The sequence below is a fragment of the Entelurus aequoreus genome, linkage group LG07 (assembly GCF_033978785.1).
Source record: "Entelurus aequoreus isolate RoL-2023_Sb linkage group LG07, RoL_Eaeq_v1.1, whole genome shotgun sequence".
Classification (NCBI taxonomy): domain Eukaryota; kingdom Metazoa; phylum Chordata; class Actinopteri; order Syngnathiformes; family Syngnathidae; genus Entelurus; species Entelurus aequoreus.
This window is the reverse complement of record NC_084737.1, coordinates 67310045-67326337: the sequence shown is the minus strand read 5'-3', so window position 1 is coordinate 67326337 and position 16293 is coordinate 67310045. Positions and strand designations below refer to the sequence as shown.

The 16293-nt window shown below is 39.8% G+C and overlaps 1 protein-coding gene across 3 annotated transcripts; it reads left to right on the top strand.

Moving 5' to 3' along the window:
* Positions 1-3510: 3510 nt before the first annotated feature.
* Positions 3511-15092, top strand: tardbpa (TAR DNA binding protein a). 3 transcript variants are annotated; one of them, XM_062054335.1, is made up of 7 exons: positions 3519-4247; positions 8836-8999; positions 10954-11091; positions 13015-13185; positions 13265-13353; positions 14022-14169; positions 14798-15092. In XM_062054335.1, exons 1-7 carry the CDS (start codon positions 4007-4009, stop codon positions 14894-14896), a joined length of 1050 nt encoding a protein of 349 aa, XP_061910319.1. In that variant the 5' UTR covers positions 3519-4006; the 3' UTR covers positions 14897-15092. The 3 variants fall into 3 exon arrangements, 2 of the variants coding, with proteins under 2 accessions (XP_061910318.1, XP_061910319.1); XR_009826849.1 differs by having other exon boundaries at positions 3521-4247; positions 13265-13349; XM_062054334.1 differs by lacking the exon at positions 14798-15092 and having other exon boundaries at positions 3511-4247; positions 13265-14168.
* The last annotated feature ends 1201 nt before the right edge of the window (positions 15093-16293 follow it).

The following is a 16293-nucleotide window of genomic DNA, read 5'->3' as shown; positions in this document are numbered from 1 at the left end:
GGGTACACCCTGGAATGGTCGCTAGCTCATTGCAGGGCCAACACAGATTGTTGACCTATTTAAGGCTCCAATTACTTCACATGAAATATTATATAAATATTCAATTTTGAAATTTTGGGGGAGAAAAATATTGCATATTTAATGTTTTTGTACGGTGGCCTAGGAGTGCAAAACACTTTAACATTTCATTAAATAAAGCACAACTATAGAAAACACAAAATCAAATCAAAAAACAAACTGTACAATTTCGAAAAACACATGAACAAAAAAAAACAATTTCAGAAAAAAAAGAAACAACTTACAATAATTGATAAACCGGAAAAGGAATGTCCTAATATCATAGATTGACAGCTAAGTCAGCCAATCATTTTGTTCATGTCAGCAGAGCCTGAATGAGGAAGACTCAGTGGACATGGACAAAATGAAAGGTTGATTTAGCTGTCAAACTGAAATTTTAGGACATTCCTGTTCCGGTTTACGAAATGTTAAGTCGTTTCTGCTTTTGTTTTTTGTGTTTTCTGAAATTGTAAAGTGTTTTGTCTTTTGTTTTCTGAAATGGTAATGTGCTTCGTTTTTTGTTCATTTGTTTTCTAAATTTTAAAGTTGTTTCGGCTTTTGCTTTCTGAAATTGTTAAGTGTTTGGTGTTTTTGTTTTCTAAAATTTTAAGTTGTTTCAGCTTTTGTTTTTGCGTTTTCTGTCATTGTAATCTGTTTCATGAAATGTTAAATTTTTTTGCACTTCCAAGCCACCGTATTTTTGCCATAAAAAAAAAGGGTTTGACAAAAAAAGACATACAATATATTTTTTAGAAAATATATCGACAGATAGATCTGAAGTTGATCTAGAGCAGTGGTTCTTAACCTGGGTTCGATCGAACCCTAGGGGTTCGGTGAGTCGGTCTCAGGGGTTCGGCGAAGGTCGAGACACACCTGACTCATCGTGTAAATAAAAACTTCTCCCTATCGGCGTATTATGGATACCCCCAAACAATGTTCTCTTTAATTTTCCATCTGATTTGCAGGTGTGTAAAAAAAGAATAATTATGTATAAGTTATCACACAACTCTTATGCTTAAAGGCCGTTGCTATAGTTATTATAGTGCTGAAGTTGTACTTTTCTATCTGTGCAAAGGCACAACTTGTAATCTTGCTTTGCGAGTTGTCTCGTGTCGGCAGTTTGTTTCCAGACCCTGCCTGCTGACTGCCAAGGATGGACATCGAATACCTCAACGCAGACAAAACAGAGACAGGGCGAAATCACGAGTGTCAGCACATTTCCATTCTGAATAATCATGTATTGTGTCTACTGGGGCTGCTTGCATAACCCCTCCCTTCAGAAGCAGCCTCAGTGATGTTAACTAGGGACTTCCCGAATAAATAGAGGAGCACGTGGGACTGTACCCTAGAGCGTAGGGGGAAACTGTAACTGAGTGTGCAGCCCAATACGTCTTTCCTCATGAGTAAAATTTAACTCTGTCTCTGCTTGATTCCTTCTTCTTGTCTTGTGTAATAAATAGTTCGGTGTTTGAACCTGACAGTAATTTGTTGTGAGTTTGTGCACTGTGTTGGTTCTGTTCTTGGAACAAGGTGATGTTCATGCACGGTTCATTTTGTGCACCAGTAAAAAAAACATACAACTTTGTCTTGAATTTAAAAAATATATATGTATAATAATATTTTTCACTAAAGAAGGATTCGGTGAATGCACATTTGAAGCAGGTGGGGTTCGGTACCTCCAACAAGGTAAAGAACCATTGATCTAGAGATTTAGGTGTCAAATAAAAAATGTAATAGTTTAACATTTTTATGACCTAAAGGTTATAAAATAAAATCTATACGATGTATTGGTTTGAAAAACGAAAAAGGCCAAACTGCCCCCCGCATGCTTTATTTTTTCGGTGGAAAACGTTTGGACAGGACTAGGCTCAGTGCAAGTTGTTTTACTCTGTCCTCAGGGTGGAGGACAGAGTAAAACAACTTGCACTGAGCCTAGTCTATAAAATCCGCTTACACCTCCCTGATACCGAAGTACATGTCAAACTACTTCCTTAACGTAAATGACCGCCATAACCACAACACCAGAGGGAGCTCCACTAACCACGTTCAACCCAGATTCCGATCTAACAAAGGCTTGACTCATTCTCTTTCTATGCCACATCAATATGGAATGCACCCCCAACAGGTGTAAAAGAAAGGGCATCTCTATCCTCCTTCAAAACCGCACTAAAAGAACACCTCCAGGCAACGTCAACCCTAAACTAACACCCTCCCTTCCTCATCATACCTCTTCGGATTGTAAATAATCAAATGTAAATAATCAAATGTAGACACTTTTTCTTATACTTTCTGATCTCTCTCTCTCTCTGTCCACTACCTGCTGTACATATCCTACCAAGTCAGACCTACACTGTTCAAATGTAGTATATATCTGATAGTATATATCTGTATCATGAATCAATCTAAGTGGACCACGACTTAAACAAGTTGAAAAACTTATTCGGGTGTTACCATTTAGTGGTCAATTGTACGGAATATGTACTTCACTGTGCAATCTACTAATAAAAGTTTCAATCAATCAATCAATCAATCAATGACTGAAGTGATGATAACAACCAAACCTAACCCCCCCTACACATCCCGGATTGTAAATAATGTAAATAATTCAATGTATATAGATGATTATCTTGTGTGATGACTGTATTATGATGATAGTATATATCTGTATCATGAATCAATTTAAGTGGACCCCGACTTAAACCAGTTGAAAAACTTATTCGGGTGTTACCACTTAGTGGTCAATTGTACGGAATATGTACTTCACTGTGCAATCTACTAATAAAAGTTTCAATCAATCAATCAATCAATCAATGACTGAAGTGATGATAACAACCAAACCTAACCCCCCCTTCCACATCCCACACCCCGGATTGTAAATAATGTAAATAATTATATGTATATACCCTGATTATTATCTTGTGTGATGACTGTATTATGATGATAGTATATGAATCAATTTAAGTGGACCCCGACCAAGTTGAAAAACTTATTCGGGTGTTACCATTTAGTGGTCAATTGTACGGAATATGTACTTCACTGTGCAATCTACTAATAAAAGTCTCAATCAATCAATCAAAAACACCCCTGTTCTAGTACGATAATTTGTCATTTTCCATCTGGCAACTTTGGCGACAAATGCTCCCAATCGCATTTAGGACATTACAAGAAAATATATTTTTTAATTAATTTATTTATTTAAGAGAAACTGGAATTGTGATTAATTTCAATAAAATACAAGTCATTACTTACCGATTTTCAGGCATTTCCAATCTTGTTTGTATTTTACTTCGATGTTGTCAGTGTCAAATAAACTTTTAAACACGCCAGATGTGAGCTCAACAAAACAACATGCCGCTAAATATTCAGCGGAGAGTATTAAAGGCTGTTCAAACACAGCAAATAACTCATTTTTAGCGTCAAATGTAACGCGTTGTATCGCCAGGAAAACAAGGGTGCTCATGGGGGGATGACGTCATTCCTAAATGTTAAGCAGCCATTTTGTTAGCTAACTTCGCAGGTAGCCGGCGCGTGTAGTTGCTCATTGTGATTCGCTTAACCTCCTACTTCAATTCCCGTAATTTGTGTTATTTGTGTCTCAGTTTGGCCATAATAGGCAGGTAAGAGGATAGCGTTTGTGTCCGTAGACTACAAAGCCGCCGTCGGAGTGGACGCTCATTCATTTTTCGAGCCGTCTCGCGTTTGCTAGCTTCGTAGCTAGCAGGCAAGCTAACTTGTCTGCGGGAGAAAAAAGTGACGCTTTTTAACGGCCGCCAGCTATTAAATGTTCCACCCCTCGGAGCGCTGTGACGTTTTACTGGTTTGTTCTTGTTGCAAAGTCGAGCGACAAACTCCGGCGCGACATTTGCGCATCGAGCAATAGCCCCCCCCCCCCTTTCGTAGCATATTAGCACACGCAGGCTTCAAGCTGGCCGCCAGTCTTTCAGAGAACATGTCCGAGTTGTACATTCGGGTGGCCGAAGATGAAAACGAGGAGCCGATGGAGATCCCCTCGGAGGACGACGGCACGGTTCTGCTGTCGTCGGTCGCGGCTCAGTTCCCGGGGGCGTGCGGGCTCCGCTACAGGAACCCTGAGTCCCAGTGTATGCGCGGAGTCCGGCTGGTGGAGGGTGTCCTGCATGCCCCGGAGAGCGAGTGGGGGAACCTGGTCTACGTGGTCAACTACCCCAAAGGTGAGGAGGACACGTCCACTCGTCACTTTGGCAGGGGCTTCTAATACAAAGATAAGGCCGCAACAACATCTTGTATTATCAACAGTGTTGGGTTAGTTACTGAAAACCAGTTACTAGTTACTTTATTTCAAAAGTAACTCAGTTACTTACACCAAAAAGTAATGCGTTTCTGTGAAAAGTAACTATTTAGTTACTTCTTCTTTTTTTTTTTTAAGGCTCCCATTAAAGGCCTACTAAAATGAAATTTTCTTATTTAAACGGGGATAGCAGGTCCATTCTATGTGTCATACTTGATCATTTCGCGATATTGCCATATTTTTGCTAAAAGGATTTAGTAGAGAACATCGACGATAAAGTTCGCAACTTTTGGTCGCTGATTAAAAAGCCTTGCCTGTACCGGAAGTAGCGTGACGTCACAGGTTGTGGAGCGCCTCACATCTGCACATTGTTTACAATCATGGCCAGCAGCAGCGAGAGAGATTCGGACCGAGAATTCGACGATTACCCCATTAATTTGAGCGAGGATAAAAGATTTGTGGATGAGGGAAGTGAGAGTGAAGGACAAGAGGGCAGTGGAAGTGATTCAGATAGGGAAGATGCTGTGAGAGGCGGGTGGGACCTGATATTCAGCTGGGAATGACTAAAACAGTAAATAAACACAAGACATATATATACTCTATTAGCCACAACACAACCAGGCTTATATTTAATATGCCACAAATTAATCCGCATAACAAACACTTCCCCCCTCCCGTCCACACAACCCGCCAATACAAATCAAACACCCGCACAACACACTAAATCCCACAGCCCAAAGTACCGTTCACCTCCGTAAAGTTTATACAGTACATATATTTCCCCAAAGTTACGTACGTGACATGCACATAGCGACACACACGTACGGGCAAGCGATCAAATGTTTGGAAGCCAAAGCTGTACTCACATTAGCGCGTCTGCTATCCAACTCAAAGTCCTCCTGGTTGTGTTGCTGTAGCCAGCCGCTAATACACCGATCCCACCTACAGCTTTCTTTGCTGTCTTCATTGTTCATTAAACAAATTGCAAAAGATTTACCAACACAGATGTCCAGAATACTGTGGAATTTTGCGATGAAAACAGACGACTTAATAGCTAGCCACAATGGTGTCCCAATATGTCCGCACAATCCGTGACGTCACGCGCAAACGTCATCATACCGAGACGTTTTCAGCAGAATATTTCGCGGGAAATTTAAAATTGCACTTTACTAACCACGTTAAACCCAGATTCCGAACTAACAAAGGTCTTAACTCATTCTCTTTCTATGCCACATCAATGTGGAATGCGCTCCCAACAGGTATAAAAGAAAGGGCATCTCTATCCTCCTTCAAAACCGCTATAAAAGTTCACCTCCAGGCAGCTACAACCCTAAACTAACACCCTACCCGGATTGCTAATAATCAAATGTAAACAATCAAATGCAGATTCTTTTTCTTATGCCTTCTGATCTCTCTCTCTCTCTCTCTCTCTCTCTCTCTCTCTCTCTCTCTCTATGTCCACTACCCCCCCACCCCCCCCACCCCACCCCCCCTCCACACTCCTGATTGTAAATAATGTAAATAATTCAATGTGATTATCTTGTGTGATGACTGTATTATGATGATAGTATATATCTGTATCATGAATCAATTTAAGTGGACCCCGACTTAAAGAAGTTGAAAAACTTATTCGGGTGTTACCATTTAGTGGTCAATTGTACGGAATATGTACTTCACTGTGCAACCTACTAATAAAAGTCTCAATCAATCAATCAATCAATCAAACTAATCTAACCTGGCCATGTTGGCATGTGTTGCAATTTTAAGATTTCATCATTGATATATAAACTATCAGACTGCGTGGTCGGTAGTAGTGGGTTACAGTAGGCCTTTAATGCCCTTTTAGCCTTCATTTCAGTACTGTTATTGCACTGGAGAATAATACAATCTGTTGATCAACGTGACATGCATTTGCATCACTGAACTCAGAAAGCAATGTGGTCTACATACAACACACAAAGATATGTTTCAAAGGGCCAATTTATTTCAGGCCAGAACAAATTGACAAAACTATTTTAAATAGCTGCAACATAATGGCACTTTAACTTTAAGTAGATAGGATCTTTGATCCAAGACACAACTTACATTTAACTAAAATGTTATTTTCTTTGTGCTCGACAAAAGAAAAGTATTGAGAATGTCTCCATGTCAAGAAACTCGACTTCTGGCTTCACCATGATGTCTTGTTAAAAGTAAAGTATTGAGAATGTCTCCATGTCAAGAAACTCGACTTCTGGCTTCACCATGATGTCTTGTTAGTTATGACAGTAGCGTATGTGTGTGTGGCCCTTTAAGATATGACAGCATGTGAGGTGAGTGACGTCAGTGAGTGAGTGGCGAGAGAGGTGAGGGAAAGGCAACAGTGAGTGCGTGCAGGTGCTCTAGCTTGGTGGATGGATGTGTCCAATAAAGTCACAAAGTTGCAACAAACCGCTGGCCTCTCATTCACCCTCAGCTGTAAAGACCCACTTCCGGGTAAAGTGAAGGTTGTTAGCCCCGAAGTACATAGGCCCTGGAGAAACGTCTCCCCTGCGCCCCTCAACTACGGTCTGGGAGCCCCCCGCCCACAGAAATCACACCTCTTCTTTTCCACCGCAGCGCTCCAATAAAACACACTCAGATATTCCGTTTCTAGCCGATACTACTTAAAAAAATCGCAGTAACGCATCATGTAGTAACGGTAACTAAGTTACTGAATATAAAAAATAACGTGTTAGATTACTAGTTACCGCCGAAACTAACGGCGTTACAGTAACGCGTTACTTTGTAACGTGTTAGTCCCAACACTGATTATCAATCAATCAAAGTTCATTTATACAGCCCTAAATCACAAGTGTCTCAAAGGGCTGCCTGCACAAGCCACAACGACATCCAAGGAAAAACTCAACCCAATGGGCTACAATGAGAAACCCTGGAGGGGACCGCAGATGTGTATTAGCTTAACTGTCCTGGGCATGACGTTAAAGTGCATCTGGCAGTTGAGGCTCCTCTATGGGGTCTTGGGGCACTAGGAGGTTAACCCCTTTACTACTGTTACCCCAGGTGGCCCTTGGCAAAGGCCTATTACCTGACTGCCCCCTAGCCAGGGATACGGTGAAGACTTCAACGGCGGAGCAGGCGGAAGACAGTAGATTTAAGAACTACCACAACGGCTGCGATGGCGGAAGAAGGCTGCAGCAGAAAAGGGTCCCCAGTCGTCTTGGACTCCATGCCACTGGACCCTGACCGGATTCTGTCAAGGATCGTGTGGTGACTGTCTGTGCACCAGTCTCCCCACGTAAAACAAAGTCACGCACAGGCATCCTCCATAAAGGGATATCCCCCTACTAGGAGGATCGTCATACTCGTTTGAGTGACCGCCGATAATAATAATATTAGCTCAAATTGTAGCTGTAAACTGTTGAAACAATAACTATGCAAGAAACCATTCAATTCGTCATGATCACGATTGTTAAACAATCATGTTTTTGATGCAGGTGTCCCCTAATGCAGGGTTTCTTAACCTTTGCCCACTCAAATATTAACACTAAATTAGTAATCTCACTCTTAGTTTTAATCATATTCTAATAACTATATATAACATACATATTTATTTAACACCGATTTAGGTTTAGGTCAGCCTGATTACAAAAATAATCATTACACAACATTTAAAAAAACATGGCAATGTTACGAGCAGCAAATTAAAGCTTGGCGAGTTGCGGAATAAGCTTCACGGATCCCATCACTTTGACTGTTATTTATAGTAATATTAATAAAAAAAAATTTATAAGATCATTCTTTTGTTAGCGCATAGCGCTATTATTGTGAAGCCGGGAAGTATGTGACAGGTGGGAAATAAGGAGAGCTCTTGATGGTGGCAGTGTTTAAAAGAGATGGTGGCTTTTAAAGTGCCTCTCGTGTTTCTGCCTGCTGTACTTCCTTTTTGCAAAATTTTTTACCAGACCCTCGGTTTCAGTAGGTTACCATTACGACTGCTAGAAAGAAGCAGTTCTTAAACTTTTTGATCCCCGGGGCCCAACTTTTCCATGCATGGGGAGGCTGGGGCCCATTCAAATATTAACACTAAATTAGTAATCTTACTCTTGGTTTTAATAATATTCAATAATTTTCCAATCTACTTAAAGTTTACAAACTTGTCAAATGATACGAACCCATGTAATAATAACAAAGATTATTATTTATTTAACACTTAAAAGCAGAGTACTAAATATACTGCATTAGAAGGCCCTCATAAATACTGACAAATGCATTTACATACAATTGTATTTTTTGTGCTAAAATAAACTAAATAATTATAGGGACAAGCGGTAGAAAATGTATGGATATTTCTTAACTGTCGATCAAATTAAATGGCAAATGAAAATACAGATTCACCACTTAAGTCATTATTTTTGCGCTCAAGCAACTTCTCTCTGATTTTAGGCACACTGCCTTAATGTACATCAGTCCATAAATACACCAGTTAAACATTTTGTTTACTTACATTTAACCACACTTCTTCTCGACAGACAACAAAAGAAAGATGGAAGAAATTGACGCCGCTTCAGCTGTTAAAATCAAAAGGGGTTTTCAGAAGACATCAGACTTGATTGTCCTCGGCCTGCCATGGAAAACCACAGAACAAGACCTGAAGGAATATTTCAGCCCCTTTGGCGAGGTCATCATGGTACAGGTACTTAAGCATGTCATCCTATTCTTTTCTTTGATACACTACGTGCTGTGCAGAAGTCCCAAGATGCCACAAGGTTTGTAGTTGTGATGGATAGATAGTGAAACCCTAAATAATGGAACATGGTTAACATAAAGATTGATTTGCAAGGTCTTAAAAAGTCTCAAATCCAATAATTGGAATTTAAGGTCTTAAAATATCATCAAAATCTCGTGAAATGTTTTAAATATGGCAATAAAAAAGTTTTTAAAAGATACTGTCGTGTTTTATGAAAATACATTAATAAAAAATCATAACATAATTTTGAGGGCACTATTAACAACCAAACAGAACTAATAAAGTGCCTGTGAAGCCCAGTCAGAATTTATGGAGCACAGCGAATGTGCTATGTTCTGTGTGCGGAGCGGTATGTTACAGCAGAGTTAAGCTAGCAGGAGAGATTACAAAAGCCCACAGCAGAGCCGAGTTATTTGTGTAGAATAGGTAAGTGCCAGTTCAACGATTTGTGGCTCCAGAGCAAACAAGTTAATGCATGAAGCTAGTGGATAGAAACATTTCAAGTGACGTCACAACTCAGGTTAGAATCTGGATACTAAGCCATTGTTGAGGACAGCGTTTGTAAACATTGCAGTGAAAGTGAATGGAATTATAATGAAAAAGCAAAAAGAAAATCCAGCACAAGTCTCTGGCAAACGATGCTGAAACGCAACAAAAACCTGGACAACAGTACAAGGGTCAACTTAACACCCCAGGTGAAAATGTATTTAAGGTGAAATACAAAAATTTTAATGTTATCCATATTCTTCAATTTCATCCTATCCAAATTTTGTCTGACGCTTGCAATCTGTGTTCTGTCTGCGCTCCCTGTTTTGTTGCAACTTGTTACAAAGTAGATGTTCTCGGTTTGCTCAATTGTGAAAAAACTGCAAAAGTTAACCATTTAGTAGTTTTAGCAGAGCTGCTAACATTTCCCTTCACAAATGACATATTGTTGTGCTTTCCTTCACCATGGCCAACTTTCTGGTTGTTATTGTTATTGTGTAAAACCACTCAATATGAATGAAGCACACTGCACTTTCTGAAAGAAAACTTAAGAAAGTTGGGCATAAAGGCATTGGAATTCAATGGCAAATCATAAAAATGACCGTTGTGATGTTAAGTTAGGTTAAACATTTTGTTTTCCAATATAAACAAACAGGGACGGACTTAATATACTTACCATTTATTCTCGGCCTCCCATTTTCCTTCATTTCTTTGTATTTTTTGTCAGTATGTATATGAAATGGTGTTAAAATATATTCATTATAGTCTTTTAAAATTCTTAAAGGGATGTTGCATGGGATAACACAGAAGCCTGAAGGTTTAATGTGTGTTAAGTGCAACATCCAGGTATTAGCGGCATGCTGAATTTTGTCGAATCAGTTTTCCTCTCACGTCTAGCGTAGGCTCCTCCTTCCTGCGAGAGTACTCCTCATCATAGACTAATTGTGCTCCCCACACACGTCAGTGTTTCTTATATATTTATGGCCAGAAGTGAAATTTAACCCATCACAAACGTTTCTGGTGCTTTCGGTTTTTCCTCATTAGTAAACAAACCCATGTAAATGATGACAAGACCAAAAACATGTGAAAGCATCGGGGGAGGTTGAGATGGACGCTGTTTGCTTGAGTCTTGCCACCATCTGACTGATATTTAATAATAGTATTATAAACAAATACTCACTAAATATATGGACAAAATGTATAATGGCGTACATAAATAGTGATAACTGAGCTAATCTGTATGTTAAGCAGAGTTACAATGTCATCTAACATAACTCCTAATGGTGGCCTAATACTTAAGCACAGTTCTCTACTTTTTTGGACGTACCCGAAAAGTAACTAGCAGTAGAAAATGGATGATTGGATTAAACAAAGCATTACCATTAAGCAACTATTTTATTTGTATTCTTTCCAGATCAAGAGAGATGCAAAGGGCAACTCTAAAGGTTTTGGCTTTGTGCGCTTCACTGACTACGAAACCCAAGTGAAAGTGATTTCTCAGAGACACATGATTGATGGGCGATGGTGTGACTGCAAGCTGCCCAACTCAAAGGTACCACTGACTTGTAAGACTTACAATTCATTGCTCCCAACGAATTGTACAATTGTTTGATTCGTGGAGTGTAATACTTAGCTGCAACCAGTAGAGTTGGTTCAATCAATTAGTTTGCAGTCGGCAGAAGAAAAGTGATAGTAGATGGAGCTACTTCCAACCCCTTTGGCAAATATTACCCTATCAATACAAAACTGGCGTGAAAACGGGAAGAAATTCAAAGAAAAAGTAAAAAATCAAGTTATTTTTTATATTAAAGCCTCAAAAGGGTTCCTCATAAAAATATAGGTAAAACATAACACATTGTTTCACAATATAAAAAAATGTCAACGACTTCAGACCTAGCCATATACAGTAAAACCTTGGGAGGTGTTTCTGGGCTCGTTAACATTAATAAATAATATTAATGCATTATTTTTGGTGCAAATGAAAGCCATGGCTGCCTTGGGGTAGATTGACAGAAACATGGCTGCCAATTTGCACCTACGACCTCTCAATAACTAGACATGACACTGAGAATTGAGGAAAACACCACACTGCAGAATAAACATTAAATTAACGATCTGAATAATGTAATATAAAATATATTTTTAAGAATATGTAAAAAAATTATTATAACCAATAACAGAAACTGGGGAGAGAAAAAAGTAGTAAAATTAGCAATAAATAAAATAGAAAATAACAATAATAAGAACCTAAAAAGGGTTCAAATAGCTCCATCCTGGAATGATCAATATTGTTGACTAGGGATGTTTCGATCAGGGTTTTATGTTACTGATTCCAATCATCCATGAGTGAGATCAGCTGATATCGATCACATCGATTAACTGACATTTTTTCATGTATTTAAGATAACTGCTAATGACAGACAATATTTTAACCATTTCCTTCTTTTCCTTTATGACATACAAATGTTTGATCAAAACAGTCAGTGCGCAATAACTAAACAAACTCTACTGTGTGCTACTCTTATACATCCTTTGGTTTTTGCCCTCCAAAGCTGCCTGTGTCCAGGGATTTATTCCCTCAGCTTCTAAACATGAACAAAAACCTCAAAATTATTTTGGAAAAATATCGATCTGATCACTCTAGTATCAATCATATTTCATGTTGATATCTGCTTACTTTGTGCTGCAATGTACTTCTATCTACACTTCTTAAAATTTACTAAGCACTTATTTATTGGTGTTTAAAGCTAGCTTAGTTTAGCTATTAGCATGTCTGTTCCTGGCTTTTTCTCTGTGTGTAAACTTTCTGCCTCATCCGCAAAATACTAAGAAATGCAGCTTAGTTTCTTGAATACATGTGATCTTTATGACCGTATTTTTCGGAGTATAAGTCGCACCGGCCGAAAATGCATAATAAAGAAGGGAAAAAACATATATAAGTCGCACTGGAGTATAAGTTGCAATTTTGGGGGAAATGTATTTGATAAAACCCAACACCAAGAATAGACATTTGAAAGGCAATTTAAAATAAATAAAGAATAGTGAACAACATGCTGAGTAAGTGTACGTTATGACGCATAAATAACCAACTGAAAACGTGCCTGGTATGTTAACGTAACATATTATGGTAAGTCATTCAAATAACTATAACATATAGAACATGCTATACGTTTACCAAACAATTTGTCACTCCTAATCGCTAAATCCGATGAAATCTTATATGTCTAGTCTCTTACGTGAATGAGCTAAATATTGTTTGATATTTTACGGTAATGTGTTAATAATTTCACAGAAGTCGCTCCTGAGTATAAGTCGCACCCCCGGCCAAACTATGAAAAAAACTGCGACTTATAGTCCGAAAAATACGGTAGTTTAGGGGAGCAGCTCCACACTGTTTTCACAAAAATCACCCCATCGGTACATCCCTAATGTTGACTTGCTCACAATTTTAATAAGCGTTTTTCATCCTGGTCAGGCCTTACCAGACGAGCCAATGCGCAGTCGTAAAATCTTTGTTGGCCGCTGCACAGAGGACATGACCCCAGATGAACTGCGACAGTACTTCATGCAATACGGTGAAGTCACTGACGTTTTCATCCCTAAACCTTTCCGTGCGTTTGCGTTTGTGACCTTTGCTGACGACCAGGTATGACTTTTTATCCAGAAAGTACACGTTGAAGAAAAGGTGGCGTGATCGCCATAACGACTTGTTGACATTTCCTCAGGTGGCTCAGGCGCTGTGTGGCGAGGACCTGATCATCAAGGGTGTCAGCGTGCACATCTCCAATGCGGAGCCCAAACACAACAACAGTAGGCAAATGATGGAGCGAGGGCGCTTCGGGGCTGGCGGGTTCAGTCAGGTGTACGGCAGTAGTCGCGCAGGGCTAGGCAGCGGTAGCGGGGGGGTTAATTTCGGGGCCTTGGGCTTAAACCCGGCCATGGTGGCAGCTGCGCAAGCGGCGCTCCAGAGCAGTTGGGGCATGATGGGTATGCTGGCTAACCAGCAGGGTATGACGTCTGCTACGGGCACACCCTCCACCACCAGAGATCAAACATATAGTTCCACCAGCGCCAATTACAGCGGCGGTGGCGGCACCTCCGCTAGTCTGGGCTGGGCTGCAGGCACTAACTCCGCCTCCAACAGCGGTTTCAACTCCAGCTTTGGTGCCTCTATGGATACTAAGTCTTCAAATTGGGGCATGTAGATAACATTTAAGTTGATTCTATAATAGGCTAATCTGGTAAGTACAAGCGGGGAACTGGGTATAAAACACACTGCCTTTTTTTGTTAACTGTGTGTGACTGATGTGTAGTTGGACTGGGGTTAGTTAGACCGTTTGAGATACAGTATGTGCATGCAAGATTATTTATAAACATGCGCCTGTCACATTAGTGCTATAAGACGTGATTATGTTCTGAATGCAGTGCATCTTTTTTTTTTGCCATCTGATGGAAACGCCTTGATGAACGTCTCTCCTGCAGTTCACCAACTCTTTCGCTCTCTCCCGGGAGGAAGCGCCTCACTGGCAGCAATGTTCTACAGATCTCAGTATCAGTTGCCCTCCTCGCACGTCTAAATGCTTTGCCATCAAAGAACACAAGCTTCACTCTGCATTTACTGTGCTCGACGGTGGGTGTTGCCTTCTATTCCTCTCCCTTTGTCATGGACTTCTTGTCTGAGATCGATGAGTGGGATGATGTGCAGCGAGCGAGTGCAACGTGAACGAAAGCACGAGTGAGGAAAGACTGCTTGTTTTTCTTTTGGCTATTTTTTTTTCTTTTTCTTGTGGAAAGGACAAATGCCTGCAAGAGTTGGAAGAACCTGTGGCTTTGTGCGAGTGAGTGTGTCCCTAATGGTCATCACAAGGACATTAATCCACTCTTTCTCTCACCATTTCCCAGCCCGAGTAGTGCTTAAGTATAAACTGTCACATGCTTGTTTCCTCTTGATGTCTAATTCAATGTGGACTGTTGTGCGTCTGTCGTGTGCTTTATTTTCTCTCCGTTACCACCCTCTGTGTGTGAAGATCAGACCCGTGCTGCTTGAGTGTTGGGGGGGGAACGTGTGCTGCAGATGTGGTAAATGTTTGACATGGTCCTCCTGGAAGTTTGAGTTTTGAATGAGGGTTCTTTTCTATGTTTTGTCAATGGAAAATTAAATAAAAAGAGAATTTGAGTAGTTAAGATGAGCTCTTCACGGTGGATTCTTTCTGACCGTCCATTAATCGAACTGCCAACGCTTTAATTCACATGTTTAGGGGCCTCGGACATGGAACACTGGAACCCGGAGTGTTGAAGACAGACGCTGGCTGGGATTTCTACACCAATGCCTTAAATCCAGAAAAGGATCATCGTGAGGAACCTTGGACCATCCCATGCTTAGTTGGAAGTTTGCTTCCCACAACACAAACGAGGCCCAAATCCCACTGACCTGTAATCCCATCATAATTTAAAGTACGACTTTTTCTTTGCTTCATTGTAAAACATTTGGAGCACACAAGCTGAAGTGGACATCTTTTAGTATTGAGACAAAATAAAAAGCTTTTGAGTTGATCTTCTTCACCTGTCGTTTGTTATTGGAGATTAGGACAACCATTTTTATTTTTAGAGCACTTAGAAGTTATTCTGAGTGCCACTGTTGTGGTTTGTTCCCATTGCATCACTTTTTATTTGAAGTCCTCACTGCTACATTCAAACTATTACATTCATGCTAGTTGCTTTGTGGAGGTTAAAGCATGCATGATGTTTCAATCCTACATTTTTAAAATGCAAATGTTCCCTTATAGTAGATAAAAATTCTGGAATCAATTACAATCTAAAATACTTTATTTTGCCGTTTTAATAATACAATGTAATGGATTCTACATGACTGCTGGATAGTGGATATGACTAGATTGCATTGTCTTTCAACGAATTTGAATCCTGGCAGGACCAAGCAAACAAATAATTGATGTGATTGCCACCACCAACAGCATTGGCGCCATCTTGTGGACGAAGGAAGGAGTTACAGATTAATACATTTTAGACCCATTTTAGATATGCAGTGTAGGGCAACTTAATTCTAATATGCTGCTATTGAAGAGTTAATCCTGTGGTTCTCAAACATTTTTCAGCGAGTACCACCTATAAAAAACTTGGCTCTCCAACTACCACCATAATGACCAACATTAAAATGCAGTAGCGAAGTAGGCCAAAGTATTCATTAAAAACAGCAGCAGTTCTATTTAACAAGTGTATATTTAATATATTTGGCCACTATAACAATACACAGTTTGAACAGTAACAATGTGTTTGACTATTTAAGTAATTGTTTGGTGTACCACCACGGTTTGAGTATCACTGGCCGAGATCTCACACCCAGTTGACCTCAGGTGACATTTTGAGGCGCCATTACCACTTCCTGTTTAGATGTTTCTTTTTGAGAGCAAACCGTGCATTTTTTTTTTTAATTGCCACAATACATTTATTTTTGTCTTTGTTGCAATGAGTTACTAAAACAACTTTCAAATGAGGTACTAGTAAACTGCAGACAGTTTCAACTGATTTAAGGGACACTCCAGCCAATCAGTGACCGTGCAGTGATGATTGATGTCGAGTTCGTCCAATGATGCATCAGCAGTCAAATTATGAAGTGGACTTTCCACTTAGTAGAATTGCTCTTTATTGTGTATATTTGTTAATCATGAATGTTATTTAATATGGAGGTCTACTGTTCTGTTAGTAAACAATGTGTCATTAGCTATGTTGTGTACAC